Source organism: Molossus molossus, unplaced genomic scaffold (genome assembly GCF_014108415.1).
Source record: "Molossus molossus isolate mMolMol1 unplaced genomic scaffold, mMolMol1.p scaffold_m16_p_10, whole genome shotgun sequence".
NCBI lineage: Eukaryota > Metazoa > Chordata > Mammalia > Chiroptera > Molossidae > Molossus > Molossus molossus.
This window is the reverse complement of record NW_023425345.1, coordinates 89170041-89184965: the sequence shown is the minus strand read 5'-3', so window position 1 is coordinate 89184965 and position 14925 is coordinate 89170041. Positions and strand designations below refer to the sequence as shown.

Below are 14925 nucleotides of genomic sequence, written 5' to 3'. Positions count from 1 at the left end.
CTGGGCTCACCTTCCCAGTGTCACACCATTATATGTAGCTATGCAGGAAAAAATTTTTCAAGTTGGCAAACGAGTAACATCTGGACACCAAAAGATGGTACATTTTTAACAGTCATGTGGCAAAAAAAAAAAATGGTTATAAAACTTTTTAATTTTTGTATTATGTCTACTCAACCGCTGAAAGACTAGTATATGTCACAATTTTTGTATTTTCTAAACCATGTTTTTGGAAATACAAAGGGCATTTGTGTTATGCCTGTTCAACTCGTAAAAGGGCCCCTTGGCAAGTCTTATAGTTTGTAAACCAAGCTTTCCAAAATGCAAAGGGCAAGTAGGACCCATAGCTTCAGAGAAGGGCGATTAATGCTCTGCCTCTTGCTGAATATTTGGCTTATTCCACTTGATATAAGTTTTTATGGCAACCCCTACTACCACGAAAGTATATGTTTTCTACAATTCAAAGTAATATAAGCGCAACTTGTAAAAGTCAGGTTTCTTTTATTTAGTACATTCTAATCAAATAGTAACAGCAGTAAATAAACACTTTGAAAAACAGGCAGGTATCCCCTTATATCTGGAAGAAAATTAAGTCAAAGTTTTCTACATGGTAGAAGGGAGACAACTGCTGATGTCCATAGTTAGACAATTCAAGGACAACTTGGAAATTTCTAAAGCCATTTCCTAAAAAATCCATGGCAATAGGTTGGGACACAGCTACTTCAAAGGGTAAAATGTCTCTATCTACATGGTTTTATTAACCGGGATTGAGTTGCACCTGTATAGCATGGCATTCTTGTCTTTAGCCTTAAAGGAAAAAACAAAGTCTTTTCCATTTGCACCAGTTTGAAATATTTCTGAAGTAAGGCTCCCTTAAAAAGGATTACTACAGTACTCATTCACATGGGAGAGTTCATACATGTAGTAAAAAGACAAATACAGGATTTCATGGTTACTTTTTTTGGTTGACTCCGTTAATTGCATAAAATGAAGGATAAATACTCACAAGCATATCTGATCAATAAAACCCCTAGTTACATCAGAATGCAAAATATAACATGTCCAAAACAGACTCAGATCACCAGGCATATAGAATGGAAGTTAAGCCTGTCTCAGTTTCCTTCTCCTTCCTCAGTACTTCTCCACCGAGCTCCTCTACTACTGGTGGTTGGACCTTCAACCAAAAAGAAAGGAACCTCAGAAAGGCAAGGCATTCTGATAAAAATGTTACTTCAGCCTTTACTTGGGACATTTAATTTTTGACTGAAAAGGATCAACTGGTCTTAGCCTCAGGAAGGGAAGCATTACTCAGGTAAAACTATCTGAGGGAACTTGACCTAGCTACCTCGTCACACATGTAAGTTAGATTGTTTCAGCTGTTCTTAGAATTCCATGTAGTTATCCAGAGCAGTCACTCAAGTTTGGGTTCTCTTTTACATAGCTGCATTCGGAGATACTCTATATGAGGCATGTTTAGAAAAAGAGAAACACTTATACCTGGAATTTATATTCTTCCAAGTAATCTTTTAGTCTTGTTGGCAAAGGCAGTCCCCAGATGGTACCGGTGCATTTGTTAATGGTGAGTCTGCAGAGATGCTGCAGAGGTGGTGCTGATGTGTAGAGCGGTTTGGTCAGATAAAGGTGAACAGTGCCATTCCGGGGGGCTTCTGGGCCCGTCCGCTTATCCTTGCACATCTGAACATAGTAGTCGATCAGATGAACCACACTGTCAAATTGTTTAAGCTTGGACTTGACACATATGATAGAGTCCAATCTGAATTTCCCATCTTGATATTCGATTCGCAGATTAGTTGGTCCAGCTGATGTTTTAACAGATATTGTTAGTAGGTAGTCTGAATGAGAACTATCTCTAATCAAGAAAGTTCCTTCTGGTGCCTCTTTTAATTTCTCTTTGGCTTCATTAACAGTCATACTTCCCCAGTACCAACCTGGGGTTTTGTTCAAAAGGAAAAAGAAAAGAGGGTAAAATCGTTATTATAAAGGATGTTTTAAGTGGGCCAAGTACCTGACAACATTTTTTTCTAGTTTTAAAAAGAAGTGTGTGAGTGCAAGTTTACCAGGGGCTACCATAAATACTTTTAGTAGAAATTTAATGAAAATGTAGGTCCATGTTCTTTATGAACACAAAGTGTGAGCCAGTTTTTCTTAAGTAATTTTCTGTAGCTGTTCTTTAAAGTATCAAGATTTTCTCCCAATGAAACAAGCCATGTGCATTATGTATGACACACTGGCTGACAAAGCATGATGCTTCCAGCACCACTCAAGTGAAATCGAAGATTTAAAGTAATTAGAAATAAATCAGAAGTTAAAAATAAAAGCCATGCCCTTAACATGTGGAAAACCCAACTCCAAAAGCAACTTTCTGGATGGTTGGTGTCCCCCTACTCTCCCCCAAATCGGTCTATGGCTGCATCTCTGTTCAAAGCCCTAGAAAGCACTGCCATTTACTTGTTTTAAAAACGCAGTTCTAGGTACAATAGCTTCCATTTGCTGCTTCAATTACAACTACCTTATCAGTCATTGAGAAACGAGGGAAACCCCAACTGATAATAGTACTTCAAGTTTACAATCTTTTGGACTTTGCCCTAATTCAAATCCAATCCCAACCGTCCGTGGGTCTCCCTAGCATTCTAATTTGATTTGCCTGCACCATCTCCTGGACCCATCCCGTTTGCAAAAATGACTTAGAGACATTCTGCAATGAAGAAGTTAGAACAATATGCCTCTCCTGGGACCTGGGGTGGGGGTGGGGGGTTGCTCAGATCCCCGAATCTGCTGGTCCCTCCAAGCTGAGGGGAAGCTCATGGCCCGCACGGAAAGACCACAACCACAAGTGAAGGAACAGTCCCCTCGCCCTAGCGCTACCAAAACTTCAACTTTGCCCCAAATGCATGCTTTTAGGATCCAGAGATACTGTAAGCCTGCATGGTTTGCCAGAATTTTTTTCGCTCCTTTCTCCTTCCGGATGCCGAGAGACTACGGCGAGGGGCGCAAAGCGCAGGACTGCACTGGAAAGCCCGAGCTCGGCGGGGCTTCGCGGACCACGCTCCTCACAGCTCTGCTGCGCGGCTGTCTGTTGGCCCCTGAACTTGGCCGCCAAGAGCCCCGGCAGCAGCGGCTGCTGCGCTCGGGAGCCGGATGCAGCAGAAGCTGCGGGCAGCCCTGCGCCCACTCGCCACTCGGCACCCCACGGAAAGGAAGGCACTTTTCTCCAGCTAGGGCTCGAACCCGAGTGCCAACTCCTGAGCAGCGCTGGAAGCAGTTAAAGGTTCCAGTGCGCTAAGGGGCAGTTTCCAAGGAGCCCTTCTTGCGCCCTCCTGGTATCTCAAGAACCACTTTCCTTTCGCATTCCCAAGGATCCAGGCCGTGCGGGCACCCTCTCCGCTGTCCCCCGCCCTGAGGCGGGGACGGAAAACGAGGGGACGTTTATTCCATCTCATTCTTTGCTTCCTAGCTCATCCCCACTTCCCAGCTGCGCTCCCTGCCAGCATAGCCCCCAGCCGTGACTTTGGGGAAGCGCCCCCTCTCGCACGCGCGCGGCTGCCTTTCCGCTCCCTACCTGTTTGACTGAGCTCCCGCAAGGCCTTCGCCAGACGCGCCGCCTCCGGGGACGGCTCCTCCGCGGACCCCGCAGTCCCCCACTGGCTCCGCGTCCCTTCCGCGCCATTCCCGGAGGGCTCAAGGCACCGCAGGGTCATGGGCAAAGGGTCACCGCAGCAAACACAGGTGGCCGCCCGAGCTGGGGTCAGAGAAGGGCACGCGTCCTTCCTGGAAGTCAGTGGGAACCCCAAAACGCGTCCCTGCGGAGTATCCAAAATGGTGGTGGAGGGGGTGGGGAGCTGCTGGTTCTTCCTCCCCAGGTCCTGGTGGACAGATGGCAAAGTCCCCCGCAGGCGCGGTCACCCACAGTTTGCCTGCAAAGAGAAAGTGTGGGGTTGGATCAGTCCGAACTGGACCCCTGGCTGTGGTGTAGGTAGGAATACAGCGACGTGGAAAATCCCGGGGACTTCTTCGCGTCTATGCTCCTGCACCATTTAACCCCAAGCATCCAGTCACTGCCCAGGCCCAGCTCTAGAGACAGGAGGACAGAGAGAGCAGGGATCCGAGACGCCAGAGTTGGCCGGGGGAGGGGGGGGAGGAGCGGGAGAGACAGGATGAGGGTGGGGAACCGGGTGTCTTCCCGCCCAGGGCAGCTCACAGAAATCGCAGGCTAGCAGAATGGAAGAGCAAAGAGTCACCTGCAAACACAGTGGTAAAATATGCCCTAGTCAAGGGCAAGTGGAAAACTGTTTAAAGGCAAAAACAGAACTCTCAAAATTGCACTCTTATCTCTCACTTCGCACTGCCTGGGGAGCCCCAGGAGAAAGTGCCAGGCACAAACCCAGTTCCCCGCCCTAAGGCGCCGCGGGGCTCGTGGGGCCACAGCCACCAGCCTGGGGAACTGAGGTGAGCAAGTAACCGCATGGCCAGCCTGGAGGCGGCCTCGCTCCCCTCCCCCCCGCTTCGGGCAGCGGTGGGGGGCGCCGCCAGGGGCCGTGGCGGCCGCTCCCGGGGCCCAGCGGCTGCTGCTGTTGCTGTTGCCGCCGCGGGCGCTGTCGAGGAATCGACCCGAGCGCGCAGCCTTCGCGGGGGTTCGGAGCCCCGGCCCCTGCCGGGCCGAGCAGGCGGCAGCAAGAGCTGCGGGACCTACAAGACAACCAGAGCTGAGCCCTTACCTCGGCTTCGGCCGCGGTCTCCGCACTCAGCAGCCTCCCCAGCGGACCTGGGGCGGGGAAGCCGGGAGGGGCCCCAGAAAGGAGGGGTGTTGGCCCGAGTTTCCCCTGTTGACTTTTAATATGGGATTGAGATGCCTGGGGATGCAACGAGACCGGCGCTCAGCGGCAGCGGCCGGAGTTCTCAGCGCAGAGGGCAAACAAAAGGCCGTAGGATCATCGCCTAGAACCCCTGGGCTCCAACACCCCCTCCCGGGCTCGCACCCCCCTCCCCCACCCCGGGCAGCTGCTGGGTTCCCTCCGGCAGCGACCAAGGAGGTGGGAAGGACAGAGGGAGGAGTAAGGAGCCAGGGCGGGAGGCAGGAGGGTGGGGAGGAGCGGGAGATCAGGTTATTAGGAAGATTATTAATTTGGATGGCAGTTTAGGAGAAAAAAAACTCTGGAGACTTCCCGACGCCGGGAAGGAACCGGAGAAAGCCGGCAGTAGCTCCCGGCAGCGGAGCAGAACCGCGGCTCGGACTCTTCCCCTGGCGGCTCTAAACTGTGGAAGCCAAGGCCGCCCGGCGCTCGCGGCGGTGCCTGGGTGCCCTCCCCAGCGACCCTTCTGGGGCGGAGCCTTCGGGCTCCTCTGACCAGTACCTGCCACCAGCCCCGGCCCGAGCTCCTCCTGCGCCCCGACTGCGGGCACTGAGGATCCCGAGGCGGTGAGCCCGGAGCCCCAGCGCGCACTGTCCGCGGCCCGCGCAGCGCCGATGGCGGCGGGCAAGGAGGTTCATGCTTCAAGGGAAGCCCAAGGCCCGCGAGCCGCAGCGGCGGCGGCGGCGGCGAGACTTGGCAAGAGTTAAATGTCTGTCCCCGGAGCAATGTGTGCGCGCGACTTCCCAGCCCGACGCGCCTCCCAAGCTCCCCGCCTCCCTCCCCGGTCCAAGCTCTGAGAGCGCCCCGCCCGACTGCTGCGGAGGCCGCTTTCCAGGAACTTTCCAGGAATTCGCACCACGTGACCGCGCCCAGCTACTGCTTTAAAAAGGCCGGAGCGCTACTGCGCAGGCTTCAGGGGAGGCGGGCTCTGAGCGCTCGGGTGCAGGGCAGGGCGGCGCGGCTGCCTGGGAACCTGCCCTCCTCTGACCCCCCCTTCCTCCCCAACACAGACACACTCCCGATTGTTTGGAGACGCGCAGAACACCCCGGCCACCGTCGTCCGGGTTTCGGCCAGAGCCTGTCCTCCGGCCGTGCCAGGGGTGCGCCGAGATCGAGCGAATAACACCCTCGTCCCTTGGCCCGCGGCGGGTTTCTCTTTCTATCCCCTCTGCCCCTTCTCGCGTCCCTCCAGGCTGCATTTTTTGTGAGCGGCGGGCAGGAGAGACCGCAGGTCCTCGAAAAGGCCCTCCCTCTCGAAGAAGACGCTTGAGAGGTGGGGGAGGCCCCTTTCCAGCCCCTCGCCTGGTGTCCACGCCTGACCGCCGGAGGGAGCGGGCTGGAGGCGGTGCCTTCGGCCCCGGTCCTAGAAGGCATCCAGCGGCGGGAGAGCGGCGCCTGCTTAGTTCCCTCCTCCTGGCGTTGCTACTCGCGCTCTCCAGCACCCGCCTTGCCCGCTCCTCCCCTCCGCTCCGCTCCACCTCCGTCCGGCCGCCGGGCGGCCCCGGCTCACCTGAGCCGCCTGCGGAGGGGGCTCTCTTTCCCGCGCGCCTGGATGGTGCTGGGCTTGGGGCTCGGTGCCTGCAGTCGGGAAGGCGCGCGTCTCTGCGATTTCCTGCAAGGCTGGCGCCCAGGGACCGGGAATTCGGAAAGACCTCGTCACTTCTTCCCTGCTCGGGGACCCTTCACCTCTTCCCACCCGGTTGGAGGCTCCCTGGCCTCAGTTGGAACGCATCTCCTTGCCTGCACGCCCGCCCCGAAATGTGACCTACTTTTAAAAACCATTAACATTCACGGGAAAACCGGATCCAAAATTTCGATAACCATTTTTCTTTGAAATATTCTATTGCAAAACTGCTCCAAAGCTTGAAAGGTCAATGACCACTTTTGGTTGAAGCGGTAGCTATGGGGAAGTTGGGCGAGGAAGGGGGAGGAGGCGTGGGGAGGCGCGGCTCACAAACCTTGCCTGGTGCCCCCTCTGCTGTCTCTGGGAGGAAGCGTAAACCAGCTCCCCGCCTTCCCCGCTGGGAGCCAGGGACAGTTGTTTCCGCTTTGACTGCTTTTGATTACTATGCAAAGGATAGGCAGGTGAGCCCGGAGGGGTGGGGCATTTCCCAGCTAACAAAGAGCTTTCTCAAAGATGGAGTCGGGTGCATTGAATCATGTTTTAATTTTTATAGAGTCGTTGATGTGGAAGGCAGAGCTAATTGAACCCTAGTTTAAACCCTCTATAAAGTGGCTGCAGACTGGTACGGGTCGTTGACCGTTTTTAGACCCTCAGCCTTTTCTATAAAATTAAGGGACTGGACTCAAGTTTCCGGTAAGGGACTGGGATGAATGAACAAATCCGATTTCATGCAGAGGTTGTGTGCAGTCTGAGACCAAAAACCTTTAAGAATCATTGTTATCTACTAGGGTTCACTATGTTCTAAATTATTCCATATGGCTCCTTCCTTGGTAGAGAATCCCAGAGGCAAGGTGTACTCACTCTTCTGTAGTTTAATTAAAAGATAATTAAAAAAAAATTTTTTAAGATAAAATAAATTTCTATTTAATTGTCAGTTAAAATGAATCTGCCAGCAACTCTTCTTAATGTGCATTCCTGTTGCCTCCTAACACATGCTTTTGCCTCTTTAGCACATGCTGTTCTATCTCCCTGGAGTGCCCTTCTCCAGATTGGGTGCATGGCCAGCTCTCATCATTCAGGTCCCAGTTCAGAGTCACCCCCACAGAGAGTCATTGTCCACAAAGTTTACAATAAACACAATACCAGCTGTAGGATTTTCTAAATGTCTCTCAGCAATACCCAGCACTTGGTTGGCCTTTTTAATCCACAAGAAACACAGATGAGAGCCTCTTAGGAAAAATGTTCAAGGGATCATGTTAAGTGAAAAAAGTAAAATATGAAATTGTATTTATTTGAAGCTATTAAAATTATTTTTGCATGTGGGCAAAGACAAGGGAATGTGGAGAAATGAAAGCAGCTTTTAGTAGAGTGGCAGATATGGGTGTTTTTAAATTTGACTTCTCTTAGTACTGTTCTAGTATGTTTTATAAGTCAGCATTTTCCCAAAATTGCACGTAGGCCAGTGTCTTCAATTACTCTAAGGGAATAGAGTTTAGTTTGTAGAGCTTGTAACTCCAGTCCTGATGGACTTCTCTCCTAAACTCCAGACCGGCCACTTAGCATGGCTTTTGAACGTCAAAAGGCATCTCCAGGTTAATATGTCCCGAGGTGAGTCCTGATAACCCCTTAAAACAACACCCCTTTAAAACAAAAATACAAACCATTCCTCCTTCAATCTTCCCCGTCTCTGAAAATGTCAATTCCAGTCATCAGTTGCTCAGGCCAAAACCTTAGAGTCACCCTTGATTGCTGTTTCTCACCCACACACACACACACACACACACACACACACACACATTTCACCTGTCAGCCAATCCTTTGACTTCACAATAAACCCAGAATAGAAGCACCTACCACATCACCACACACCAGTCCAAGCCACCCCATTTGTCTCGCTTAGTGCTGCAGCCTCCTTCCTGCTGTCCCTGTACCCCTGACAGACTCCTGACAGAGCAGTGAGAGCGGTCCTCTTTAGACTAAGTCATTTCATGCCCCTCCTCTGCTCCAACCCAAATGGCTACATCACACCAGAGTAAAAGACAGAATCCTAAGAACCACCCGCAAATCCTAAGGGTCACCTCTAAGATCCGGTCCCATTTGCCTCTGATCTCATCTCTTCCTGCTCTGTTCCTAATCACTCTGTGCAAGTTACATTGGACTCCTTGCTATTTCTAGAAATGCTACTCTTTCTTCTTCCTCAGGCCTTTTTCTATGCTCTTTCCCTAAATATTATATTCTTCCTTTAAGATATTTGCATGGTGCCCTGGCCGGTTTGGCTCAGCGGTTAGAGCGTTGGACCATGGACCAATGAGTCGTGGTTTCAATTCCAGCCAAGGGCACGATACCTCGGTTATGGTTTGTCTCAGGCCCTGGTTGGGCAGTGTGGGAGGCAACCAGTCAATGTGGTTCTATCACATTGATATTTCTCTCTGTCTGTCTCTCTCTCCCTTCCTCCCACTCTATCTGATGATAAATAGAAAAGTATCCTGGGGTGAGGAATTAAAGAAAAAAAGAGAGAGAGAAATGCATGGTTTGCTTCCTCTGATCTTTACTGTCCCCTTCTTAGTGGGACCTTGCCTGATCACCTTATTCAGAAGCCACCCTCCCACAAGTACTTATCCCTCTTCCCTAGTGTAGTTTTTTTTCCTTAGCATTGATCACTATCTAGCCTAGTTTATATTTTATTTATTGGTCTGCCTGTCTTTTTCCTCCACTAGAATGTAAGCTTCATGAGGACATGTATTTGTCTTTGCATTTTTCACAGTTGTATCTTAGCACTTTGAATAGTTCCCAGCATGCAGTAGGCAATCCATAATTGTTGGATGAGTAAATGGATGGATGAATGAATGTTTTAGCAGCATAGCTTTATTTATATATTTATTTATTTATTTAGTCCTCACCCGAGGACATTTTACTGCAACCGAGGTACGTGCCCTTAGTGGGAACCGAACCCTGGATCGCAGGCCAACGCTCTAACCCAGGGCTAGCAGCATAGCTTTAAAATTAAACTGCCTAGGCATGAATCCTTACACTGCCACTGCTTGCCACATATTGATCTTTGGCAAATAATTTAGCCTCTTACAGAGATAATAATGGAAATTACCTCATATAGCTGTTGTGAGAATTAAATGAGATAATCTATGAAAAATGCTTTGGCTGTCAGCAAATAATAAAGATTAACTGCTTTTTCTACTATCACCCTTTTACCCTCAGTGAGTCTGGATTTTCTCCCCGTAGGTAAGATTATTATGTATTTGTCTGTGTGAAGCTCGACCGTTGCCCTCCTGAGACTGCCTGAGACTCTTACAGTTCGTTCCCTGGAGCTCAACTTCGGATTCAAATTTGTAGGGTTAAAAAGTGATTCCAGCCCTGGCTGGTTTGGCTCAGTGGTTAGAGTGTCGGCCCTCAGACCAAAGAGTCCTGGGTTCGATTCCAGCCAAGGGCACGTACCTTGGTCGTGGTTTGTCCCTGGCCCCAGTTGGGGTCGTTCGGGTGGCAATCAATCGATGTCTCTCTCACATCGATGTTTCCTTCTCTCCCTCCTTCTCTCCCTCCCACTCTATCTGAAGACAAATGTAAAAATATCCTCGGGTGAGGATTAAAAAAAAATAAGTGATTCCATTTGTTTCTAGATGTTCAGAATCATATCTGTTCTATTCAGTGGGGCAGCCGGGACACGGCTGCAGTGGCGAACTGTCACTTTGCATGAGGAGGGAAGGGAGAGTGATTTTCACAAAGCTGGAGAGCCTCTTCAGCTGCCTAGACGAACTACTTGCCAAGGCTTGAAAATCCCCTCTATGTGCCAAACCCAAACTGGACATTCTTGGTTTTTCAATGCAGATGTTTTATTACTGGAATTGACAAGTACTCCACACTGAGCTTCTGCCAAGTTGCAGAGATCTTTAGTTTTTGTTTTGAGGGTGGGGGAGCTATAGAGTGATCCTTGGCTGTTGTATCTGAAGCACTTATGAGCAGAAGTTATGCTTATAAGTGACCACCATCACTTCCTTTTAGAGTTTCCCATTGCACCACCACCACACACGCACACACACACACACCATTCAAGGATTCCCAGTGATTTTAGGACCCAGTCTCCTGGGGAGGATGTGATCCAGGTTAGGCACTAGGAATACCCTTTGCCCCTGGACACAGGGGTCTGTCCAGTATCACAACCCAAGTAAACTTTTTAAGGGTGTTATGTAAGCACTATAAGAGAAATAATCCCTTCCCTTATGAGTTGATGAGTAGCAATGACCATACAAGCCAACTCTTCTACCACTTGGAGAGGGCCCATCAAAGAATGAAGGCAAGAGAAAAAAGCAGAAGTTCAGAGTGTGTGTTGGGGGGGAGGCATTCCTGAGCACTTGAATCCAACAAACCTGAAGCTGTGCTGCCCTAGGCTTCTCAGATATGGGAGACAATGAGATTTTCCTCCTACCTGGCTTGATTTGTCTATAACTTTCAATCAAAGACACTTCCATGGGGTGTAGTGGAGGGACTCGTGGGAAGGAGTGGAATGGAGAACTGAGAAGACAAAGAAGAGAGATACCTTCTACTTTAATAAGGATCTCTTACTTTTCCTCTGGGGCTTCTCATTTTACCAATTCCCTTTTACAGTGTCCTTCTTGCCCCATCTCCATAGAGGAGGACACTCACCAGTGGACAAAGGAGGAAGAAAGGGAGCCAACCATTAGCTTCTATGCTCTAGGGCAGGGATAGAGAAGGGAGAAGTCAGGCAGATGGCTTTCCCTTAAACTTACGGGATCCAGGAACATGGGAAACGGTCATGCCCTCGGTCTTTTCTCCCACAAAAGTTGAGGGAAATCATGTTGTAGGACAGTGGTTGTTAATGTTAAGTCACATATCTCTCAGAAATTCTCGTAGAATCTAGGAGTGTTACGGTTGGTATGCCAGGATTCTTTAAAAAAATGTGAACCAAGTTAAAAATCTGGAGATTTCACTGCCAAGGAGATCCAGATTTCTGCTTTCTCTTAACCAGCCCTAAGATCTGTCAACACTGGGTCCCATTCCCTCAAGGCAGTGACCAGCTGAAGCAGAGTGGCTGCCGCCTTTGGAAGGCACATTCACCACAGTCCTCACCATCCTTGGTGGTCACCCTAACACTGGGCTGTATTTGCCCTTTCTTGTCATCCTTGCATTGTTGTTTTTCGTATGGTGGAGAAGTATTTCTCCGGACCAAAGTCTCTACCAGAAGCAAGGAAATAAAAGATAGATCCCCAAAACTGAATATTTCAAGATAAATGGAAAGAACTTACTTCTCTGTGAAAGTGAAGCATATTTCCCTGTGTTTAATAGGCAAAGTGTGGCTGGGTTTTCCCAGCTGACCCATTTCATTTTTCTATACTCTGACCCTGCAGGCACTTTCGTGTAGGTTCCATCTGGGGTTTCTTTGCAGAAAAATGTCCTGGAGGCACAGACTCAGGGCTTAACTGATAACCTGAAGCCTGATTCTGAATCCTCAAGGGCCTGTTGACCTCAGGTGAGCTCCTAAGGGTGGATGGTCTGCATTAAAGTACTGAGAGGTGAAGGTCTGCCTGCAGCATTCTGCAGGACTCTCTTTTTTGAACTGATCTTTCTAGACCAGCGGTTCTCAACCTTCCTAATGCTGCGACCCTTTAATACAGTTCCTCATGTTGTATGTGGGTGGACCTGCCTGGAGATAGATATAGGAGCGGTGTCTCGGTTCCTAAGACCATCAGAAATATGTGTTTTCCAATGGTCTTAGGCGACTTCTGTGAAAGGGTCGTTCAACCCCAAAGGGATGAGAACCGCTGATCTAGACAGAGGACCATCAGTCATAAGACTGGTGCTGGATTTCACTAATGCAGAATAATTTTCTTTATCTTTTTTTTCCTCCCTCATAACGCTGTCATCCTCTGGCCTCCTTGGTTCTCAAACATATCAAGCCTGTCTCAGGGCCTTTGTACTTGTTGTTCTCTATGAACTGCTCTTTGCCAACACTCTGATGACATCATTCCCTCACTCCATTCAGGTCTTTGCTCAGAGAGGCCCTCCCTTTTGTATCAGCGACTGTTTCTTTCCCTTGCTTTATTTTTCATTCCAGCACTTAGCACTACTTGACATTATAATGATTTTTCATTTGTCATTTGTTTGTGTACCTCCTATTGGAATACAAGCAAAGATTTTGTCTGTTTTATTTACCACTGTATCCTCAGTACCTAAAGCAACTTCTGGCCCATAGTAGACACCCACTATAAAATTACCGAGTCACGACATAATAAAGGCCATATATGAAAGACCTACAGCCAACATCATACTCAATGGGCAGAAACTAAAAACATTTCCATTAAGAACAGGAACAAGACAGGGATGTCCACTTTCGCCACTCTTATTTAACATTGTACTGGAAGTCTTAGCCACAGCAATCAGACATGAAGAAAAAATAAAAGGGATCCAAATTGGAAAGGAGGAAGTGAAACTGTCATTATTTGCAGATGACATGATATTATACATAGAAAACCATAAAGACTCCATCAAAAATCTACTAGACTTAATAAATGAATTTGGTAAAGTAGCAGGATACAAAATTAATGTCAAGAAATCGATGGCATTCTTGTACACCAATGATGAACTCACAGAAAGAGAAACTGAAAAAACAATCCCATTTACCATCACACCAAAAAAATTAAGTTACCTAGAAATAAACTTAACCAAAGAAGTAAAGGACCTATTTGCAGAAAACTACAGGTCATTGAAAAAAGAAATAGAGGAAGATATAAAAAAGTGGAAGCACATACCCTGTTCATGGATTGGAAGAATTAACATCATTAAAATGTCCATACTACCGAAAGCAATCTATAGATTCAATGCAATCCCCATCAAAATACCAACGACATATTTCATAGAACTAGAACAAATACTTCAAAAGTTCATATGGAACCAAAAAGACCCCGAATAGCCACAGCAATCTTGAAAAAGAAGAACAAAGTAGATGGGATCACAATACCAGATATCAGGTTATACTACAAAGCCACTGTAATCAAAACAAGAACAGGCATATAGACCAGTGGAACAGAACTGAAAACCCAGAAATGGACCCAAGGCAATACGCTCAATTAATATTTGACAAAGGTGGCAAGAGCATACAGTGGAGTAAAGACAGCCTCTTTAATAAATGGTGTTGGGAAAATTGGACAGCTACATGCAAAAAAAATGAAACTAGACCATCAACTTACACCATACACAAAAATAAACTCAAAATGGATAAAAGACTTAAATGTGACCCGTGAATCCATAAAAATCCTAGAAGAAAATGTAGGCAACAAAATTTCGGACATCATGCGCAGCAGAATTTTCACTGATACATCACCTAAGGCAACAGAAACAAAGGAAAAAATGAACACATGGGACTGCATCAAACTAAAAGCTTCTGCACAGCAAAAGAAACAATCATCAAAATGGAAAGGCAACCCACTGTATGGGAGAACATCATTGCCAATGATGTATCAGATAAGGGGTTAATTTCCAATATATATATAGTGCTCATACAACTCAACAAAAGGAAGATAAAGAACCCAATTAAAAAATGGGCAGAGGAGCTGAATAGACACCTCTCCAAACAGGACATACAAATGGCCAAGAGACATATGAAGAAATGCTCAACATCACTAATCATCAGAGAGATGCAAATTAAAACAACAATGAGGTATCACCTCATACCTGTCAGAATGGCCGCCATCAACAAATCATCAAACAACAAGTGTTGGCGAGGGTGTAGAGAAAAGGGGACTCTAATACACTGCTGGTGGGAATGCAGAATGGTGCAGCCACTATGGAAAACAATATGGTGTTACCTCAAAAAATTAAAAATTGAACTTCCATTTGACCCAGTTATCCCGTTTCTAGGAATATACCCTAAGAAGCCTGAAACACCCATCAGAAAGAATATATGTACCCCCATGTTCATAGCAGCACTATTTACAATAGCTAAGATCTGGAAACAGCCCAAGTGTCCATCAGTAGATGAATAGATAAAAAAGCAGTGGTACATATACACAATGGAGTACTATGCAGCGGTAAGAAAGAAAGATCTCTTATCCTTTGAGATGACATGGAGGGACCTGGAAAGTATTATCCTAAGTGAAATAAGCCAAGCAGAAAAAGACAAATACCACATGATCTCACTTATATACGGAATATAATGAACATAACAGTCTGAGGAATATAGTATACCCAGAAACATGGAAGTAGGGCACAGACTGACATCCCTCAGAAGAGGGGGTGGGGGTGGGGTGGGAAGAGATAAAACACAGAACTTATATGCATGTATGCATGACCAATGGACATGGACAACTGAGCTGGGGACGGGGCAGGGGTGGGGTGGGGAGGGGGTGCCAATGGGGTAAAAAAGGTAAAATATCTGTAACAGAAAAATAAATAAAAAATTTTTTA

General features: G+C 47.7%; 1 protein-coding gene across 3 annotated transcripts; it reads right to left on the bottom strand.

Annotated features, from left to right (window-relative positions):
- Window positions 1-484: 484 nt before the first annotated feature.
- SOCS2 (suppressor of cytokine signaling 2) lies at window positions 485-5433 on the bottom strand. Of its 3 annotated transcripts, XM_036253088.1 has the most exons (4): window positions 5370-5412; window positions 4734-4868; window positions 3578-3932; window positions 485-1946 (listed from the first exon to the last, which is right to left on the bottom strand). In XM_036253088.1, the coding sequence occupies exons 3-4, from the start codon at window positions 3714-3716 to the stop codon at window positions 1489-1491; spliced, it is 597 nt and encodes a 198-aa protein (XP_036108981.1). In that variant the 5' UTR covers window positions 3717-3932; window positions 4734-4868; window positions 5370-5412; the 3' UTR covers window positions 485-1488. The 3 variants fall into 3 exon arrangements, with proteins under 3 accessions (XP_036108981.1, XP_036108980.1, XP_036108982.1); XM_036253087.1 differs by lacking the exon at window positions 4734-4868 and having other exon boundaries at window positions 5370-5433; XM_036253089.1 differs by lacking the exons at window positions 4734-4868; window positions 5370-5412 and adding an exon at window positions 4257-4341.
- Between the last annotated feature and the right edge of the window lie 9492 nt (window positions 5434-14925).